Source organism: Pan troglodytes, chromosome X (assembly GCF_028858775.2).
Source record: "Pan troglodytes isolate AG18354 chromosome X, NHGRI_mPanTro3-v2.0_pri, whole genome shotgun sequence".
NCBI lineage: Eukaryota > Metazoa > Chordata > Mammalia > Primates > Hominidae > Pan > Pan troglodytes.
The window spans coordinates 33,275,561-33,299,079 of record NC_072421.2 but is presented as its reverse complement, the minus strand read 5'-3'; the positions used below and the strand labels follow the sequence as shown (position 1 = coordinate 33,299,079).

Sequence of the window (23,519 nt, the reverse complement as noted above, 5' to 3'; positions counted from 1 at the left end):
GAGTGACTGGGGCTTTTCCAGGTGTATGGTGCAAACTGTCACTAGATAGACCATTCTAGGCTCTGGAGGACAGTGGCCCTCTTTTCAAAGCTCAAGTAGGCAGTGCCCCAGTGGGGACTCTGTGTCAGAGCTCTAACCCCACATTACCCTTCTGCACTGCCCTAGTAGAGGTTCTCTATGCAGGCTCACCCGCTGCAGCAGACTTCTACCTGGACATGCAGGTGTTTCCACACATTCTCTGAAATCTAGGTGGATGCTCTCAAGCCTCAACTCTCACACTCTGCACACTTGCAGGATTAACACCACATGGAAGCCACCAATGCTTATGGCTTGCACCCTCTGAAGCAACAGCCCAAGACACATCTGGGGCCTTTTTAGTCATAGCTGGAGCTGGAGTGTCTGGGACATAGGGAGCAGTGTCTTGAGGTTGTGCAGAGCAGTGAGGCCCTAGGCACAGCCTGCGAAATCATTTTTCCTTCCTAGACCTCCAGACCTGTGATAGGAGGGGCTGCTGCAAAGGGTTCTGAAATGCCTTTGGGCATTTTTCCCTTTGTCTTGGTTATTAACATTCAGTTCCTTTTTACTTATGCAGATTTCTGCAGACAGCTTGAATTTCCCCCACCACCCCTAGAAAATAGGCTTTTGTTTTCTACCACATGGTCAGGCTGCAAATATTCTAAACTTTTATGCTCTGCTTCCCTTTTAAATATAAGTTCTAGTTTCAGATAATCTCTTTGCTCATACATATGACCATATACTGTTAGAAGAAGCCAGGTCACATCTTAAATGTTTTGCTGGTTAGAAATTTCTTCTACGATATACACTAAATCATCAGTCTCAAGTTAAAAGTTCCACACATGCCTAGAGCAGGGGCACAATGCTGCCAATCTCTTTTTGTTAAAGCATTGCGGGAGTGACCTTTATTGCAGTTACCAATAAGTTCCTCATCTTCATCTGAGACCACCTCAGCCTGGATCTCATTGTCCATATCAATATCAGCATTTTGGTCCAAGCAGTTCAAGTCTCTAGGAAGTTCCAAACTTTCCCTCATCTTCCTGTCTTCTGAGCCCTCCGCACTGTTCCAACCTCTGCTGCTTACTCTGTTCCAAAGTTAGTTCCACATTCTCATGTATCTTCATACCAGTGCCCTACCTCTCGGTACCAATTTTCTGTATTAGTCCATTCTCGCATTGCTATAAACTACATGAGATTGGGTAATTTGTAAAGATAAGAGGTTTACTTAACTCAAAGTTCTTCAGGCTGTATAGGAAGTATGGTTGGTGATACCTCAGGAAATTTCCACCTTCTTGTGGAAGGCAAAGGGGAAGCAGGCACATCTTATACCTTACATGGCCAGAGAAGAAGGAGAAAGCAGGGGGCAGTACTACACACTTTTAAACAACCAGATCTCATGAGAACTCACTATCATGAGAACAGCAACTGGGAAATTCACCCTCATGATCCTATCATCTCCCACCAGGCCCCTCCTCCAACACTGGGGAACACAACTCAACATGAGATTTGGGCAAGGAAACAAATCCAAATCATATCAATATGCTAGAATGACTCAAACAATAAATATGACAAGAATATTCCTCCTCTGTATTGACACTGTTCAGTATTTTTCTGGAGAACCTAGCCAATATTATATGTTGAGAGAAAGTTACATGAAATATATATTGGAAAGCACAAGATAAATTATTTGAAAATAATATGATTTTCTCATTATGTAAAATGATCTCAAAATTAGGAAATGTACAGTGATAATAAAATGATACTCAGCACAGTTACTTTTTTTTTTTTCAGTTTCCACAAACAAGTGAGATCATGCAATATTTTTCTGTCTGTGTCTTGCTTATTTCACTTAGCCTAATGTTCTTTGGGTCCATCTGTCCTGTGGCAAATAACAAGATCTCCTTTTTTTGTGTTTCTGTTTTGAGATGAAGTCTCACTCTGCCACTTAAGCTGGAGTGCAGTGGCTCACTGCAACCTCCACCTCCCTGGTTCAAGTGATTCTCCTACCTCAGCCTCCCAAGCAGCTGGGATTTAAAGGCGCCCACCACCACACCCAGCTACTTTTTGCATTTTTAGTAGAGATGGGGTTTCACCATGTTGGCCAGGGTCTCAAACTCCTGACCTCAGGTGATCTGCCTATCTGGCTGCCATGGCCTCCCTAAGTCCCTCAGTGCTAGGGTTACAGGCATAAGCCACCACACCTGGTCAAGATCTCCTTTTTTTTTTTTTTTTTTTGATGGAATCTCTGTCACCAGGCTGGTGTGCAGTGGCACAATCTCAGCTCACTGCAACCTCCGCCTCCTGGGTTTAAGAGATTCTCCTGCCTCAGCCTCCTGAATAGCTGGGATTACAGGCGCACACCACCAAGCCAAACTAATTTTTGTATTTTTAGTAGTGATTGGCTTTTACCATGTTGGCCAGGATGGTCTCAATCTCTTGACCTTGTGATCCTCCTGCCTTGGCCTCTGAAAGTGCTGGGATTACAGGCATGAGCCACCACGCCTGGCCCAAGATCTCCTTTTTAAAGGCCAAGTAATATTCCATTGTGTATAACTATATAGAGAGAATAAAACAGTGGTTACCAGGTTTGGGGTGGAAGGAGGAAATGGGGAGATGTAGGTCAAAGTCTATAAAGTAGCAAATATGTGGGATAAACAAGTTGAAAGATCTAATATAAAACATGAGGATTATTATAGTTAATAGTGTGTTGTATTCAGAATTTTTGTAAATGAGTAGATTATAGCTTCTCGTGGTCAGAGGGTGGGGGAACGATTATGTGAGATGATGGATATGTTAATTTCTTTCATTATGGTTTCATTATGGTAACCATTTACATATGTATCTTATAGCATCATGTGTATACCTTAAAACACACAATAAAATTATTTTTAAAAAAGAGAAGTTCCAAAATCTATGTAGTTTTCTTAGAAGTAAACCACACAAGAAAGTATGAGCTTTTTTTTATAGGAAGTTTAAAGTTGTATATAAGTACATAAATAAAGACATGAGGAAAGGAAGTCACATATGATGAAAATGCTAGTTCTCCCTAAGTTACTTTGTACTTTAAAAGTAACTTCAGTCACACTTGCATGTTCACTGGAGCACTATGCGTAATAGCAAAATCGTGGAATCAGGTTGTGTCCATGAGTAGATAAAGATAATGTGGTATGTATATACCATGGAATACTACCGAGCCAGAAAAGAATAAAATTATGTCTTTTGCAGCAACATGGATGAAACTGGAGGCTATCATCCTAAGTGAAAGAAGTCAGAAACAGAAAATCAAATACTGTATTTTCCTATAAGTGGTAACTAAACAATGGGTACACATGGACATACAGAATTGAATACTCCACATTGGAGACTCCAAAAGATGGGAGGGTGGGAAGGGGGTGAGAGATGAAAAATTACCTATTAGGTACATTGTAGACTATTTGTGTGATGGGCACAATAAAAGCCCAGACTTGATCACTACATAATATATCCATGTAACAATATTGCACTTGTACCCCTTAAATCTAAAGTTCCTGAAGTTACTTCAATCAAGATCTAGATGGTCCCTGACTTAAGATGGTTTGACTAATGATTTTTCAACTTTATGATGGTGTGGAAGCAGTGTGCGTTCAGTAGAAACCGTACTTTGAGTACCCATTTAATCATGCCATTTTCCACTGTCACTACTGTGCTCAATGCATTACATGACATATTCAGTACTTTAGTTTTTATAGAACAGGCTTTGTGTTAGATGGTTTTGCCAAACTATAGGCTAATGTAAGTGTTCTTGCATGTTTAAGGAAGGCTAGGCTAAGCTATAATATTTGACAGGTTCAGTGTATTAAATGCAATTTTGACTCACTATATTTTCAATGGACAATGGGTTTATTGGAATGTAACCCTGTCATAAGTTGAGGAGCATCTGCATAATTATACACTCACATGCCCACAAACATGGATGTATGAGACTCTCTGTGTATCTATATTTGTATTATTTTAGAGGATATAACAGAACCCTAGCAATAAATAGAATTTACCTCAGATGGTAAAAGGAAGATAATTGTATTTTAAAAGTTACAGAAGTATATATTAACAAATAGGTGACAAGAAGTAATCTAGAGAGGAGCAATAGTAGGAAGTAGTTACTATTTCTACTATTCCTACTATATAGTAGCTGAAAGGAAAGGGGGAATGGAGTTCAGTGTAAAGCTGCACCAATGGAGGGAATGTAGTTGTTGGTAGAACTCAGATACTACATTATGCAGCTCTGAAGCAGGGAAATAATAGAGAAATTTCCCCAGCTTTCTCTTTCCCTCTTCTTTCAATCTCCAGCTGGTACTTCCCACCAGCTTAATGCAACTGGAATCTAGCCAGCTAATGATCACAGGAGATACAGTGTGAAAGGGTCAGCCACTTAGAGAATAAGCAGAGAAGAAAGGGTGTTTATGTTCAGGGTGAGCACACTGAACATAAATCACATGAATGGGAAGAGGGATTCAGTTTTCTAGATAATTCTAAAATTTGTTTAAATGTAAATGCGTGAGTATAGTTAAGAAATTATTTGCAAACAGGTGATTTGCTTTAGTAGATTTTATAACATACTTAACATAGTATGACATGATAGAGAAATAATTTAATGGTGTGGAATAGATATTTTGACAACATTCCCTTTTATTTAGGTAAATTTAGTACACAATTAGGGTGACATTTCATGTCTCTAGAGATAGACTAGGTTAGCTAATAAAGCCTTCAACTGTGGAAACCCAAGGCACAAGAAATACTAAGATAACTTTCAGATAATGATTGAATGTGAATAAACATTTAAATACTTTATTACAATGTAGAAGAATATTACAATAATATTAAGGTGATATAAAACCTAGAGGCTGTAAAATACCGACAAATTTACCAACACAAAATTAAAATATTTTCCATTGTGGAAGACCATTAAACAGTAATAAAATCTATGATGGACTGCAGAATGACACTACTAATAAAAAATTAATAACCTCAGTATGATAACACTCCTACAATGAATATACAAAGTATAATATTTTAAAAGAGGCTACATATTATGTTCAGGACATTCACTTGGGAAAATTAGAAATAGCCCATCAAAATAAAATTAAGCTTAACTAATAAATAAATGCATAGTACAAATATCTTCTTATTATGAGGGTTCATGTAAATAGGCCCTGTGTTTCTTTTGGTGGAAACACAACTTGTAATATTTTAATCAGACAATTTAGTATTATCTTTCAAAATATGGAATTTTACATATATTTGATCTTGAGGTTTCACATTTCAGAATTAGATACATAGCAATACTCATACATATCTACGACAAATGTGTAAGGATGTTCATTGCAGCGTTGTACACAGTATCTCCAGTATTTTTCACGCTATGGACTGTTAGGCAGATATATCTCTACCATTGGACTATAGGCACCATAAAATCAGGGTCTAGGTTTGTCTGTGTTTGTTTTTATTTTTGCTCACTATTTCAGCTGCAGTGTCCAGCATAATCCTCGATTTATGGCAAGTGTCCAATAAATAGTTACAGAATAAATAAATGGATAAATGAATACATGCATTACTGAAATTAATTTTGAAGTTCACATTGTATATATACATGTGTATACACATTTTAAACTTGAAATTTGCTGAAAACATACTTTATGCCAGGCATTGCTCTAAATGCCTTACTTGCACTTATCTTCTTGGAAAAGTTTTTGCCTCATTTTACCAATGAGGGTATGAAGAAATGAAGAAATTAAGTTTCTTATCTAAATTTTTAAAACCAGTGAGTGGTAAAGCTAAATTTTGAATCTTTACTAATTGAGCACATCTTGTGAAAGTATATAAGAAAGTAGATGCATAGACAGTATATATGTTTAATCTCATTAGACAGGCAGACGAGTATGATAAATGGATAGCTAAAAGAATGGCTGAATGGATAGATGCATGGATGTATGGATGACATAGCATCTGGTGACAAATATTACTTCTAGCTAATGGGACTGTGATGCAGTAGAGATATGGGGTACTTTCACTGTTAACTTTATATGCGTCTGTAGTATTTTAATTTTCCACTACAATAAGCATGTATGGCTTTTGTAATAAAGTGTTTAAAAGTGAGAGATTAAATCCAGACTTAAAAATTAAAATATCAAAGACAACTAACGGATGAGCTCTTGGGGCCAAAACCATCAATGGGATGTGTTTTCTCTGAGGGAAAGCTTTCCTAATCAAGGGGCATGTTCCCATTAAGATAAGAGTGGAAATGACTCATCTGGTCAATCCAAGATCAGAGCCCATATAGGGACTGGAGCAATGATAATGAGTCAGGCTCCATCGGATATAGTAATTGAGATAGTTATACCAAGCCCCTGGGTTTCCGGTCAGCAGGAAAGACAGGCCCCTGCTAGTGGAGCTCTACCTGAGGGAGAGGTATTTGAGAGAGGCTGAAATTTCAGAGTCAAGAAGAACTGGAAGCTATACCAAGAAACTGGGTTGTGTGGTATTTAGCATATCGGTTTTAACCCTCATCCAGCCACTGAGAAAAGGAAAGAAGAAATTTTAAAATTGCAAATGGACAAAAGGAACATTCAGTAATTAAAATAGCAGTAAGATTCTACGCAAAGCCTTTCCTTTTCTCTATTTAGTCTTTGAAGTTGCTAATATCTAGTCAAAGGGAGTTGCTTTCCAAATATGTAATGTTTGCATGCATATTATAGTTATATATTAGTGATCATATTGTTTATAAATGTGTGTATACCATCCTAGATTTGTTTCTTTATTGAATCCCTTTCTCATATATCTGAGCTTAAAAAGCATTTTTTACAATTATCATTATTTGGTAGAATCCTACCCACCACTGACTCATAGTTTTAGTGAGATGACAAGGAATTCACACACTTGAATCTTTCAAACCCCCAGGTATGCAGACACTTAGCACAAAATTTTTAGAAGCTATGCTTCCAAAGTTCTAAGGAGTCTGCTTTTCCTATCCTCAGTCTGAGAGCACTTGAGTACATTTTTTTTTCTGTAGATATCAGTCAATATTATTTTTGAAAATACGTTTTTGTAAAGCACGGTGCTATTTTGTAGTGTGTATGCCAACGTTTAGAACAATGAATAAAACATTAGTTTTCCTGTGCCTTGAGTATTTTCAATCTGAATTTAAAATATACTAACTTTGTCATCATCACTCATAGGCTTCTTGATTAACCTGCTAATGCTCTCTAATTTAGAAATTAATGCTTCTTTCCCTATCACTTAAAAATAATCTGATACAGTTTCTAGAGCATGAGATGTTCTTCAAATCAAGTCTTATTTTTGGGAATGTGATCAATAAGAAAAACTTCTTGCAATACAATAGGATGCTGAGGTGCATTATGCTTAACTTTATCCAAGGTCACAAAATGAAAGAACTGGGAGCCAAACCAAGGACTCTATTTTTTTTTCCACTTTAATCAGACTGTCACTTATTGGTTGTATGACCTTGGGCTGTATTCTTAACTCACAAGAGAGTGGTGAATTTAAATGAAAAAAAAAAATAAATGTTCTTGTATATAATTGATACTTGATAAAAACCAATTCTATACCAAACTGAATCTCTTTTGCAGAATTTTGTAGGGAGAAAAATACAGGCTGCTCCTGTTCCTTGCTATGTGCTTTCTGCCCCTTCAAGCAGTGCTCAATTTTCAACATGTGTCTTACTCTGCATTCAGGGGGTGTAGACCATGAAAATGAACCTTTATTCCCAAAAGGTTATCTCTCCATTCATTTACTGATTTATCAAATATTGAGTACCTACTACTTCTCAGTCATTGGTAAAACAATCTAAAGGAAGTTCCTGCCCTTGTGGTTTTTATATTCTTATATAAATAATAAATAAACATAATAATGACAGTTTGTGACAAGCAATGTAAAGGAAATCAATGTAAAATAAAGGGAACGGGGCTGGGCTTCTTAGAATGGGATAGGAAATGCATCTCTGAAGAGGTGCCATATGAGTTAAGACCTAATGGGTGAGAATGAATCAAAAATGCAAAAAGAGAAATTATTTTAGGTGAAAGAGCACCAAATATGAAGATCAAGAGGTGTAAAATGGCCTTCGGTATTTGAGATGCAAAAACAAAACAAGACCAATGTGTGAAAGAGAAAGAGGGATGACATTAGAGTGCTTTTAGCTAAGTGTGAAGGATTGGGTCGTGCTGTACTTTATAGGCATGGAAGGCAGTGTCTTTTAACACATACATCAAATTCTATTCAATATACAAAAAATATACTTTAGTATATACATTTCAATGAAAATCAATCTCAGCTATGTTTTATGCATTCTTAACATCATTTATTACATTCTCTTTTCTAAAGTTATCCCTTATCATCATCATATTTGTGTTACATGGTTTTGGATGCTTATTCTCTTTTTCACTTGTACTTTTCTCCATCAATGCTTCACATTTGATTATCTTCACTTCTGTAAATTTCTAAATTGCGTTTTTTTCACATTGGAAATTACTTGTCATCCATGCATATTATTGTATTTGTAGTTGGGAGGTCCTAATTACAATGGTGGAAGCTAGAAACTCCAAACTCAAATGAAATTTCATAAGTACTGTCAAAAGCAAAATGTATCTTTGTAATTTGAAAATGGGTTAAAGTTTGCTACTTCTTTATTGTGTGTGTTTCATCAGCATGCCTCCATTAGTGCTTAGACAATACACAAATGCATGATGTTCGTCCACTGGTTTCAGTTTTCAGTTAGAGTACTACTGAAAACTTTGGATTATTTCAGGAAAACTTAATTTTCCATCAATTATCTTGTCAGTTGTTGAAGTTTGTGTGTGATGGTGTTTTGCTCAACACTGAACCCCTTATTCTGATGTTGAGTATGACATATGATACCACCATGACACCATCCCACATAAATGTTTTGTGCCGAGAGAGTCACATCAGTGTTGTATGCCATCTGGTTTGTCCAATGGTCCACTGGTTTCTTCCTTAGGAATTAGGAAATGGAGCCATTCTAATTATAAAAAGTGATTAATTGCTTGGTGAATTGGTATCATGTCTGACACATGGTAGGCATTCCACAAATACTTAATGAAGGCATGAATGCAAGCAAATCCATAAATTACAATTATGTGCCAACTGGAAGCAAATCAGGAAAAATAATAGATCGTATATATTGAGCATTTACTCTGCATTCATTTTCTCTGTTAGCATCATCCCTAATTATTTGCAAGACACTAATATGACTCATTTTATAGATAAAAACTGGGACAAAGGGAAATTAGTGAATTTTACCACAATCCCTTATCTATTAGTGATAGGGTCATGATTTGATCAAGGTATTTTTGCCTCAACAGGCTAAGCTCTTTTATATGTAGTGGGTCCATTTTTACCATATTTGTTTCAAAAAAAACCTGATCATTTTGTAAAATGTCTGCGTTAAGCTAGTCATCATTGAGTAATTTGCCCCAGGACTGCCCTTATACCGTCAGGCATATTTTCAAATCCCAAAATATACCAGAAAGAATAATAACCAATTAAATTTGTGTCACATGAAATAAACATCTTTATTCCGGCCTCATTGTGTATAAAGTATAAATTCTAACACTGTAAACAATTAAGGTTCACAAATAGACTATTTTATGTTAGCCAGGAAGATAAGGGGTGGAGTTACTTTTGAAACTGACTATACTTTTTCTAGCAGCAGAGGAAAGAAAAAGTCAATTTTGTTAGGTCAAAAGCAAAGCACGAAAACCGCAGGTGACAATCACTTAAGCAGAGTTAAATGTCACTGAGTCAAAATACTTTCATCTCAAATGCAAACCCTAATAGTTCTTCCCACAACAGGCATGTCGAGAGAATTGTAAGAAAGTACAGATGTTTTTCTATCTGTAGTCTCCCATGCTGACTGAGTAGCTTCCATTTGTTAGGTCAAGTTAGTGTCTGTTCTCCTGGTTTTAGAAGTTACATACCAAATATTTGTTCTAAGGATTTAAATAGTCAAGGATGTATTTTTTAAATAAAATATATTTAACATATATAAACTTAGGACAATTGTGACGAAAGAGACAATTTTGAAAATTTCCTGCATTTGGAAATTGAAAATTTAAAGATAGAACTTTTCCTGTTGATTAGGGCACACGGCAGAAATTTGATTTTTCAAAAACTTTTCAACTGAAACACGTCTTATTTAAAACTTCTAAAGTCACGATTGGTTGCGAATTTTCATTTAAGTGACTTTTCCCCACCAGCTTCTGTGCATTTGTTCTGAGGCACTCTCAGGATGTTTGGTATTAACACTGCAGAGCTTCTATTCTGATTTAATTTCCAAAAACTATCCCAGCGAAGAGGGCTTTTACGGAAGGCAATTCAGTGAAGCAGGGATCCAGTGGCAAGTGGTAAACTGAGAATTTTGAAATTATTTATTCGTAACTTCCTTTCCCATTAGAGTCATTTTTTCATGAGAACATATCTCTGGGATCATTTATTTACCATTGTATTATTAAAGTCTAAAATATAGCCTGGCACAAAGTAACTCAATAAATGTTTGTGGAGTATATTTTTCTGTGTCTCATATTTTCAATATAGCTTTTTTTACCCCCTCTGAGACGGAGTCTTGCTCTGTTGCCCAGGCTGGAGTGCAGTGGTGCCATCTCGGCTCACCGTCATCTCTGCCTCCTGGGTTCAAGCAATTCTCTTGCCTCAGCCTCCCGAGTAGCTGGGATTAGAGGCATGCACCACCATACCCGGCTGATTTTTGTATTTTTAATAGAGACGGGGTTTCACCATCTTGGCCAGGCTGGTCTCTGAACTCCTGACCTCAGGTGATCCGCCCACCTCAGCCTCCCAAAGTGCTCGGATTACAGGCATGAGCCAACATGCCCAGCCACAGTTTTTACAATCACTATCATTACTTCCAGCTAACATTATTTACTGGATTGGCTACATGGTAAGTTCTATTTGTATTGGTAGTTTTAGGATTTATTGATTAACAGAAAGCTCAAATAGTTTTCAGTGTATCAGTCTTCTAAAAGCATCTGATTTTCCTTTTTTCCCTGTTATGCTCTAGGCAAGCATTATGCATTTTGAGCCACTGTTTTTTTTCTTCATTTAGCATTAGGTATATCTCCCAATGCTTTCCCTCCCCCCTCCCCCCACCCCACAACAGTTCCCAGAGTGTGATGTTCCCCTTCCTGTGTCCATGTGTTCTCATTGTTCAATTCCCACCTATGAGTGAGAACATGCGCTGTTTGGTTTTTTGTCCTTGCCATAGTTTACTGAGAATGATGATTTCCAATTTCATCCATGTCCCTACAGAGGACATGAACTCATCCTTTTTTATGGCTGCATAGTATTCCATGGTGTGTATGTGCCACATTTTCTTAATCCAGTGTATCATTGTTGGACATTTGGGTTGGTTCCAAGTCTGTGCTATTGTGAATAGTGCTGCAGTAAACATACGTATGCATGTGTCCTTATAGCAGCATGATTTATAATCCTTTGGGTATATACCCAGTAATGGGATGGCTGGCTCAAATGGTATTTCTAGTTCTAGATCCCGGAGACAGTTTTGCAGCCAAAAAACACATGAAAAAATGCTCATCATCACTGGCCATCAGAGAAATGCAAATCAAAACCACAATGAGATACCATCTCACACCAGTTAGAATGGCGATCATTAAAAAGTCAGGAAACAACCGGTGCTGGAGAGGATGTGGAGAAATTTTTATATTTTTAGTTGAGATGGCTTTTCACCGTGTTGGCCAGGCTGGTGTCAAATTCCTAACCTCAGGCGATGCGCCTGCCTCGGCCTCCCAAAGTGCTGGGATTACAGGCATGAGCTAAAGCGCCCAGCCTGAGCCACTGTTTTCTACTTGTAACAAGATGATGGTGATAGTTTTCTGCTGGTTACACCATAAGCATGTTGAAAAGCATAATTGAATGTGCAAAAGATAAAATTGTTTTGTGTTTCTCCTGGATAAATATAGGCCATTACTTTTTATCGTTATTAATTTCATGATGAAATTCAATCATCTTCATCAACGCAAATTATTTCCATTATGACATTTTACCGTCCTTTAATGAGACGCATTGTTACTAAATGGTAAAAGCAACTGCTTGTATCAGTGAATGAAGTGCTAAAAATGGATTAATTAAGGAGTACTTAATTTAGCTAAGGCAGAACATATCTTGCAGAATGTTAAAAAATTTAACATGGGAGGAGTTGTGCAAATTTTAATTAAAATGTTGTATATCCATTGTATATAGTGACTTGTAAGTAGAAAATACATGTATGTACGATGCAGTGCTGAATGCCAAATACAAAATATTAAAAATAACAATATCATGCTTTAATGAATTAGTCCATTGCCATGATATGGTCTACAACTTAGAAACTCCAGCATTTAGATATCAGATGATATTATAACATAAATCTCTTCGTATGCAAACCTCAAAAAATAATCCACTTTACTTCCTGCACTTTGTCCTTTAGAATATCACATCAATGAATTCGGTTATTGTTTACAACCATAGGTTTTGGTTGTGCCAACATATAGGCCTTTCTGTTTTCATATTTGGAGTATTCTGGCTATGCCTAGTTTATGACCAGAAGTGCCTTCTTTCCAGTTTCTCTATTCCTTTTCTTCTCAGTGAATTTATTTATTTTTGTTTCCTAATACAAACCCTGTGGGGAGGTTGATGCTCATCATGGTTTCTAAATGACATCCTCTCACAGTTTTTGTTGTTCAATAAAACTCTTAAAAGACTGACCAACTAAAGCTTTGTGAGTGCACATTTATACCTGCTATCTTTGAAATCTTGTCTTGCTTGTTTTCAATTTACACATGCTATGCATTATAATTCTGTATTTCAATCCCTGCCTGTCCCTTGGCAGAAACTTGGCCTGAAATTGAGACAGTAGAGCCTCTTCTTTAGATTTCCCAGCGGTGTTTGAAGGTTACACACGGCGACTGGCTAATTGGACTTCCCTGAGGTTGACTGCCCAAGATTAGTTTTGTTGAAGGCACTGCTTTCATCAAACTTATTCACATTGACTTTTTTGGGGTGAGGGCATGTTGAAAGCAAACTTTGTGCAACTTTGCTTTTATTTTTTTTTATCTTTGCAGATACTTTTATTATAACATAGAATATATTTATTACAAAATTAGTATGTGTTGAAATAAAGAGTTTGGAAAATATAGATAGAATAAAATTTTAAAAGGGAATTATTTTCAATCCCGCAAGCACATCCACTTTACTGATATCTTGAAGTATTTTCTCAGGTGTTTTCCTAAGATTTTTCTACATAAATGATAACTCCTGCTCTTTTGATGTTACACTGTAAGGTATTGACTTTAATATAGTGTCAAATAGCCTTCAAAAGGAACATTTTGACTAGCTTTGTAATATTCTTATACAGTTATATATTCAATTATTCTCTAAGTCTCTACCTGTTAAGCTATTTGGATTGGTCTTTTTCCTTTTTTTATGACAAATACTTCTTTTTGTGTTATAAATACTGTTTAAATTTTATATCACATTTACATATATCTTTATTTAAATTTCTGATAATTTCCTTGTTGCAGGACCTTAAAGGAAAATTAATGGGTCATAGCATATGTTTTTTTTTTAAGGTTTTGATAGACAATCCCAAAATATTTTTCATAAGGTTAGGAACAACTGATACTGTTCAAGCTAAGTAGGTATTTGGCCAAATCATTGAAGCCTCTGCAGCATCGATTATTATTATTTTGTAATTCTTTGCAAATTTTGTAGGCAAGGGAACGTAGTTAAAACCCCATATCTCTAATTTGCATTTCAGTGGTTCATTTTAATGTATATTTAGTCTTGTTATACATCACTTATTAGAAATATAAATCACTACTACTAAATAGAGATCATGTTTGGTAATTGAACCACATTAATTACAAGGTAACTATCTGAATAATGACTTTCAGATACTTGGTCTTCATATACACTGAGATAGTATCTGAGAGAATGAGGTTAAGGTACCATGGCAGTGCAGTGCAATGACTGGGTTCTAATCTGATTTTGACTAGCTTTTGAATTTGCCTTCAAACCACCGTGAGGTTCAACTTCTTTATTCGAAAAATGATCAAATTTCGCTAAATGATTTATTTGTTCCATAGTATCCTCAAATATGAAACACTCATCAGAAACGGTGTTATTGTTCATAAAGTAAAATCTCTAGCAGTATTGTGAGTTCTCACCATTTTCATTCTGAGACGGCTTCAATGATTGGATAAGCAATTATTAAAATCCGGTGTCCGTGAGCATTTTATGTAGTAGAGTCTTGGTGTAAAATTACGTTCCTGTAATTGTTAAGTTCTTACTTTGGGGATTCAGCCACTGCTCTCATTTCATACAATCTTAATGTCGTGTAATAAAAAGTATAAATTACATCCCATCATTTTCATACTCCTGAAATACTTTATAGTACTCATTATCATACCATTGCCTTTAGTCACTGTCTTACATAATTCTCATCAATTTCTATGACTTTAACTGTCCTCTGTATTGAGTTTCTTAACAAATACTTAGGTGATCACAGAGTGCCAGGAATTGGCCTTAGTGCAGTCATCATAAATGAGGATTACCCCGAAGTCCATAACATTTATTTTGATTTCCCGTAAAAAGTAATGTTTATAATTATGGGGTGGCTCATCTGCTATATACTCCTAATCTACCATAGTCTAAGTATATTCTATAGCACATGACAATCACTTAGCACATATGGAATAAGTGATAAATGCTTTTTCCTTCTAAGTAAATTCTTCTGGCTTCCTGTTAATAGTATACAAATGGTCTCCTACAACTAGGTTTGTTTTTGTGTTAATGATAGAAACAGCAAAAATATGACAAAAATGACAAAAAAATGCAACATAGTAACGGTATTAAGGTTCAACAAACTTTACAGTTTTACTAAACATTGGATTTGGGCTTCATAACATCTTAAATAAGAGGGAATGCTCCTGGTCAACCACAGTCTCTGAAAGGAGCATATTCTTAGGTTTTGGGGGGAATCAGAAGTCCAGCAATCTAAGAACATTTCAAATTGGGAATAGGATGATGATAGCTTTAGAAGCGTGGTAACTCAGGTGAGACCATTGTTAATTAGTTTGAGAATTATCTTCATTGAAGTGAATCCACTCTGGCAAAGTTTCAGAAGGGAGTGTTTGCTGCTGGTTGGCTGGGGGAAGCATGATAAGAATCATGGAGGAACTAATTGTTAAATGAATAAATAGGGTAGATTGAAACTTTTGTTGGTGTCTACTTGTTACCATGGCTGCAGAACAATCAGTTTCCTCTTTCGTCCTCTTCCTCCTTTGTTTTATTGTCAGTTTATTAATCTTTATATCCTAAGGCTGTAGCACATAACTTTGTATATAGGCATTTCCAAAGACTGTGGAGTAAATGATTTGAAAATTGAATGAAGTCATTTTTGATCCATCTTAGAATTTTTGTCATACATTGACTTGTTTTCATTTCCCCCGTACACAGTTGTACCTTAGATCTTGAACACTTTATATCTGGATTATGGTCCTAGCCTCCTATTTCTCTCAAGTTTTCCTCCAGCAATCCATTCTGTACTTAAGGAATTTACTTTAATAAAATTTTGATGGTGTCACCCTCTCATTGAAAAGTGTTTACTCTCTAGTCTATTGAATGAAGGCCAGGTTTTCTAGTTTGCTATTGATGATCCCTCAGTTTTCTATGTACAATCTACCAGTTTCATCTTAGTTTTCACTACTCTACTCTCTCTAAGACACACAAAGCCACTGTTCCCAAGACATCGCTAATGTGTCCCTACCTCTGCATGTTTATTCTAGATATTCCCACTGCCCCGAATACTCTTCCCCATTCCCTCATTTCCAGCTATTGAAATCCTATGCATAATTAATTCAGTTTCCTATTTAAAGAGAATTGCCTTATCCTTCAATATTATATGATTTTAAAAATCTGAACATGTTAAACAACTGGTTGTGCCAATTAGAGGAACACATTTTAAATTCTGTTCAGCAATGCAATTACTTTGTACTTCTATTATTTACTTTCTTATTCCAAATTAGAAGCAGAATTCATGAATTTTCTATCTTTTAAATTTCCTGGGTAATCCATTAAAATACTTTGAATATAATAGATTTCTTGAAAATGTATGTTGATGAAATTCAAAATATTTTAGAAAACCTAAATTCCTTTCTTCAAAAATTACTTATTTCTACCTACTGGCAGTTTTGAATTCCACATAATCTCAAAAGTGGGATAGTAATAGTTTGGGGCAAAATGTCAATAGTTTGGTTAAATAAGTGCATATTTATTGTAATGACTGATATTTATGAACAGCTGCATTTAGTCCACATTTTTTATATAAATAAAATTTATTACAATGTTTGAAATTTTTGGGGGGGCAATAAAAATAATGCTTGGCCAATTTTTCACCATTTTTTACTTTTTATAATGGCATATATTTGAGACCAAACATACATGCATGTGTCTATGTATAACACAGCAGTGAATAGGCACAGGCTCAACCCTTTTTGTTTTCTCACATCATGGTTTTATTTAATATACTAAAAATGAAAGAGCTCTAAGTTATGCTAATCACAGGTACAGCTGACTAGTTACTAGTGAGAAGGAAGAACATTTTCTAGAATTTCAAGATACGGTGAAGTATAGTATCTACTATATAAGAAACAATTGGTCAAATATTTTGAAAAACAATTATCAAATGAATTGGAGATTTCTAGGCTTCAGAATTCCAAAGATAAGTTTGTAAGATTATTAAGGAAGGCAATGTTCATGCACAAAATATTATTTAGTTCTTCTTTAAAAAGTACTTGCAAAAATTACTTTGACCATCTGTTGATTAATAATTAAAGTGTAATAAGTTGAGCCATATGTGTTGTATAACTTTGTACCTTTCAGCCTTGTGCATTGAAATGTCTAATAAATATCATTTGAATAAATGAATAAAATAATAAAACGGGAGATGATGTAACAGTCTGCTTATAAGTAATGTTTTTGGCCCTTATTCAAAATGTAGCAGACTAGCAGTTTCAGCATCACTTGGGAGACTATTGCAAATGCAGAGCTCCAGGCTCTACCCCGATCTATTGAATCAGATTCTGTAGTTTTAAAAGATCCCCAGGTGATTCATATGTACATTAAGAATTGAGAAGCACTGTATTGTTCTATGGATAGAAGTAGACTACGGAACATTAATTTTTTCGTCTCTTGTAACTCTTTTTAAAAATACTTTAAAAATAGTTGTTCTGATTAATCATGGTTCTGATTCTTTCAAAAGAATTGATGAAGTCACTTGTTCAACCTCCTTTTGTGCTAACGGACTTGAGACTTTACTCTTGGCTTTTTCACTTATAATCAGAACACCTGATCAGAATATACATACTGAATACAGATATCTTAATAGTAGTTAAGCTAAGATAAATTGTATGGCAAGGAAAATGCATTGCCACATTAGCTTGACCTCCTGCCAGGATTTATGTTTATCTTTTATCTTTGATTTTTATATTCATAAATGATTAAAAAACTAAAATTGCATACATTTATCATGTACAACATGATGTTTTGAAATATGTATACGTTCTGGAATGGCTACATTGAACTAATTAATACATGTTTTACTTCATATGCTTATCATGTTTCATGGTGAGTATACTTAATATCTACTCTCGCAGCAATTTTTAGGAATACAATACATTGTTATAAACTAGGTTGTACAGTAGATCTCTTGAACTTATTTTTCCTATCTAACTGATATTTTGTGTCCTTTGACCAACATCTTCCCAACCCCTGCCACACAGCCCCTGGTAAACACCATTCTACTCTCTACTTCTATGAATTCAACTTTTTAGATTCCATGTGTTAGTGAGATCATGTGGTACTTGTCTTTCTGTGCCTGGCTTATTTCACTTAATATCCTCCAGATTTACACATGCTGTCTCAATGACAAAATTTCCTTGTTTTTAAAGGATGAAAAAGGATGACAATGAAATGCTAGCATTTCATAGTCAGAACTTATGTGTTAACATTTCTAGTACTAATGACATAGTTCACATAAAGGATTACTTTACATCTTGGTTCACTGGAATGAGTGTAGTAAGTAAATTTTAATGCCAAGTAGCAAATGAATCTTTTGAAGGAGCTGCCACTTTATATGTGTTATTACAAAGTATTATTGACTTTAAATGCTGCGTTTCATTCACTTTCTGGATGTGGCAAAGGATATGAAGTCAGATCAACTTAATGTGCGGGACTTTTACATTTGTCTCTAATGTCCGAGAAGGAAAGTGATATTCTACTTTATCCCATGCACCACAATGTAAACAAATATTTTTAACATACACAGAATAGGAAAAATCATTATATGGTATTTTTCTGTTTAATTTATATTGTGGATACATGACTCATTTCAGCAGAGACATATTTAGCTCTCTGCATACTTTAATGTCAGCAACATTCAATTAAAAGGCATAAGGTTTCTTTACTGAGAACCAAAGCGTTAAACCATTTTGTGTAATTGTTTAATTACCAGTGCACCATTTGAATTGACATGTTAATATAACTTTCCATGGGAGGGAAAATGTAATCTTTTATTTTTGTTTCTTATCTAATGAAAGCTACTCTGTTAGATGGGCTAGTTTGGCAATTTGACTTAGGAAAAAGTAATATGGAATGAAGTTTTTATATGAAAAAGGAAAATAAATTAACTTTACTGCTCATCTCATTGGCCTGCCAAATTGGAAAGACATTTTAGGCCTCATTATCATGTTCTAATTAGTCTTTGGAGGACATTCATGGACAATTCACTGTTCATCAATCTATCGTCTTCCTTTAACTTTGATTTGTTCATTATCCTTTTAGAGTCTCAAATATAGAAACCAAAAATTGATGTGTAGTGTTAATGTGCTTACAGATGTTGCTACCACCTATCCAGATAAGAAGTCCATCTTAATGTACATCACATCACTCTTCCAAGTTTTGCCTCAACAAGTGAGCATTGAAGCCATCCAGGAAGTGGAAATGTTGCCCAGGCCACCTAAAGTGACTAAAGAAGAACATTTTCAATTACATCATCAAATGCACTATTCTCAACAGGTAAAGTGTGTAAAGGACAGCTAATATTCAAGATGTTTTCTGTTTTATATGTATTTTTAGGTATTATGTGCACATATATATATAACTTATACGTATATACACGTGTATATATACAAAGCCTAATGTATGTATATGTACAAAAACAGAGACAGAGACTATGTAAACCTTTTCAATTTTGCTTCATTGACTACATTATTCTTTTCAAAACATATTTTAAAAATACTATTCATATGTACCATATCATAGGAATACAGAACATAATATATTTCCATTGTGTAACACACAATGAAATGAAAGGCAAACTTACGTACATATTAAACTCTAAAATCTTCATCAACTAGAACAAAGAGCTAGAGAAAGATTAAAGGCAAATACGGTTTTTAATCATTAAAAAATACTTTATGACAATATGATGTACAAAATCAGATTTTGATTATTCAGGATAACAATTTTGAAAATATAAAAGTGGTTTAAAATATTTCAAATAGTAAAGAAAAACCTGATGAAATTCTTCTTTATATAATTGTATAGAATTCAGTGGGGTTCTTCCATGACACTGGCGTGTTCTTTTTCTCAACGGTGGGTGGTTTGCATGTTTTCCTATGCTTTCTCAGGCACAAACAATAGTGAAGAAACCTTTAGCAACATTTCTGCTGAATGTGTGGAAAGCTCTTAGGCCAAACTCTCTCACTTTGCTGAGCTAGCTCTGTATTCGCTTATGAAATTTTTAGTCCTTTCCAGGGTATGGACCTGATGAATTCTGGTTTTATTTACTTTGGATTTAGAGAAAATTGCTTATGGATGCCTGTTTTTGCCGGATTGAAGAGTACCATCCCATATAAATGTTGGAGTTGTGTTACTTTGGAATCCTCATGGCTAAATAGCATGCTCATATCTTCCCAGATCATTTACTCTCCAACATGACATTAAGTGCCTTAATTCTGGGAGTATACCAATTTCGAATATCATTTATATATGTTTAGTATTAAACATTGAATCTCACCATTTCCATTTAATGTTCTGTTTTCTACCGTGTTGGAAAGTAGTCCTTTCGGGTTACTTATGGTTTTTCCCCCTCCTCTCTATCCACTCCCCCAAACCCTTCTCTGCAGATCACAGTCAGTCTAGCACAGGGATATGAGAGAACTTCTTCCCCTAAGCCTCGATTCAAGAGCTATGCCTACACACAGGCTGCTTATGTCACCACCTCTGACCCTACACGGAGCCCATTTCCTTCACAGGTCTGTCAACATTTACTCTCTGTTGTACAAACCAGAGAACTGCTTCCAAGATAATCTAACACTGCTTTTACTTGCTTGAATTTTTCAGTGCCTTTTATCTCCTCATGAAGAGCTGGTTTGTTTTTCCAAGTTTTATTGATTCCCTCATGTGATTCTGCTTTGTTATTGAGTCTTCTCTAGGTTTACTATACGTTGATTCTTCATAAATATGAATTCCCGTAATGATTTCTACTTTCATTATGTAATAACCTCTAAGGTTCTCTTTGACAAAGGCTGCTAATGGTTATAAAAAACATGAGGCTCATGAAAAGGTTTATATATGTAACTTCAAAAAGTGTAGGTACATCTGTGAAAATTGCTAATTACACTATTTGGGGAGATTTTTCTAGATCTACATAAAGGAAATACATATATTCTAAGTGAATTATTTTATCTATTCATTCTAAAATATATATTCTATGTAAGAAAAATATAACTGCAAGCTTCTTCATATGCTCTCCTTTAATTTTGCTAATTTAAACTTGTGTATAGCAGGCTCTGTAGTATTTATAAGAAAAAGTCACACTGAAACCAGGTCATATTCTCGGCAATGTTTAGTACTTTCTATATGAGGAAGACTCAGTGGAGTTTTCCACCCTTTCAATATTGTATGGAACCCAATATACAAGAAATAGCCTTATAAATGTTACAGCGTGGGAATGAAGTGTGCTAGGATTGCTAGATTTGCAAGAATTACTTTTTAACAAAAATGATTTATTTTGCTCAATGGAGCCAATTCGAAGCGTGCTAGAGGATGTGATTTTTATCAAAACTACACTATGAATGGGAGTTTAAAAATGATAGACCTGATCCTATCTGCTAAAATACGTGTACATTTTTGGAGACTCAATTTTTTGTTAAGATAGTGGTGTGCATTTAATTAGTAATTTATTTGGCACTTAATTGATGCATTAGCTGAAAATTCTAAACTTTGAAATAGTTATGACCTCCATCCTTGGCTAGTTTACTTGCAAAGCTCTCTTCTCACTCCCTCTCATTCTGGACCTCTTGACTCTCCATCGACTCTCTAGACTCAATTTATCACCATTCCCCCCGTTGAAATCTCCAAGACTTAAGGAATAAGTGACATCTCCTAAGATTAAGGAGCATACACCAAGCAAAGATATAGGGGGTTTTTTCCCCCTCTCATTATCACTTTATTGAGCTGCCTTTTCTAGGTTTTCTCCAATGCCTATTCTGGTAGCACATTTTCACCTCATCACCACCTTCATTAAGGCATCGCTCAGGTATGACTCCTTAATGAAGTAATTACAAATGGACTTACATCTTGCTAGACTCTGCTCATTCTACCTTTGTGTAAATATTACCAAATACATAATATGTCATAAATCACAGATAATTCAACAAATTCACTTACTTGTTTTAATTAAAATAAGCCATTCAAATGAATGTAATGTTTATCATTTAGAAAAGACACAGCACAAATCACAAGAGATGGGGGATGGGGAATGATATATTCTGTCACTAAAGGAAGCATATCGGAAGATGATGTTACATGTAGTTAGGTTTGATAAGTGTATGCCTTAATTATTCACACTAAGAACATTTATTTCAAAAGTGTCAAAAGGACTGAGCTTTCACTGCCCCTACAGGCTGTACCTGCTCTACTTCAAAGGAACTCAAGACAGGCTGGATCTGATTCCATCAGAAAGCTTTATTAAAGTGTTTACTTGCTGGTCTACAGAGAAAAATAGCGTTCTCTATAAGAGGAGAGAGCCATGTGGGTGACTGTCCCCTATGGAAAACACGTGCATGCCCCCACTCCCCAGACACATCACTCTGCTTTAACTGTTCATTTATTTATTCAACAAATAAGTATTCTTAATCACAGAGACAAATGGCTTTTATTCAGCTCTCCTAACTTTCTACCACTGATGAAACATTTTTCTCAGCCTCTACACTCAGCGGGTTCTTCCTCTCTGACTATTCTGTGTCTTTCATTACCTGGCTCTTTCTGTTCTTCCAACTTCTTTAGCTTATGAATCTCATGGGAAATATCTTGGCATTCTTATCTCTGTACTTGTTCTTTTATCAACATAATTTAATAATAATTTAATAACCTGGCTTCAATGTGTATTCAATCCGTATGCAAATGATCATTGTATCTCTGTCTTCACCACTTCCAATCTTACTTGAGTTATAGCCACATTTCCAATTAATTTTCAACTCTTTGTATGTATCTATACCTTGATATCCACTAATATCTCAAACCTAGTATGTCTCCAAGTGAAGTTTATTACGAAGTTTCTTGTCCATTTTTAATGTTATTCAGAGCCCTAATAATACAATTTTTTCCGCTTAATTTTGTCCGTATAACAAGGCTACTCTCCTAAACTGCCTCGAAAAGATTTATGATATATTAATATTTTATATTTTTATGCTCATTACACATGTATTTCATGTTTCTTCAACCAAATTACATCACTCGTTCTCCCACACAGGTGCCCAGAAATTTTCCATATTAGCTTTTATGCTTCCCTTAGCTCAGAGTGCTTTTGTCTCTGTTTTAAATTGGCCAACTTAATTTGTATTTCTAGGCCTAATTAGTAAGTGGCAGAACCTGAATTCAAATTTACATTTATTCAACTCCATGCCCGTGCTCATTATAGTAGGGTGACACTGCACTTTGTCTACTGTGATTCTTATATATTGCGTTACTCACACATAGAGCAGTATTCATACATTTGATTATTTAGCGCTTGTGTTTGAATCACCTATTATGTGCCAGGTACTGTTATTGAACCAAGTGACACATAAACATGCAAAACAATCTGTGTCTGAAATTATTCTAATTTTATTATTCTCCTGCTGTCTTCCCTCATGCCATACGTTTTTAACTCATTTAATAAATGGTAAGGCCGGGCGTGGTGGCTCATGCCTGTACTCCCAGTACTTTTGGAGGCCAAGGTGGGTGGATCACCTGAGGTCAGAGTTCGAGACCAACCGAACCAACATGGTAAAACCCCATCTCTACTAAAAATACAAAATTAGCTGGGCGTGGTTGCGCACACCTGTAATCCCAGCTACTCGGGAGGCTGAGGCAGGAGA

At 35.4% G+C, this 23,519-nt stretch overlaps 1 protein-coding gene across 14 annotated transcripts in view; it reads left to right on the top strand.

Annotated features, from left to right (window-relative positions):
• The window catches only part of DMD (dystrophin), a 2,616,526-nt gene that overhangs the window by 1,020,330 nt on the left and 1,572,677 nt on the right, over positions 1–23,519 (top strand). For 13 of the 14 annotated variants that reach the window (XM_063804905.1, XM_063804907.1, XM_063804908.1 and 10 more), the window contains 2 exons: positions 18,989–19,170; positions 20,283–20,411. In XM_063804905.1, the coding sequence (XP_063660975.1) occupies positions 18,989–19,170; positions 20,283–20,411 (311 nt within the window). The remainder of the gene's footprint in view (positions 1–18,988; positions 19,171–20,282; positions 20,412–23,519) is intronic. The other variant, XM_063804906.1, reaches the window with a different exon arrangement.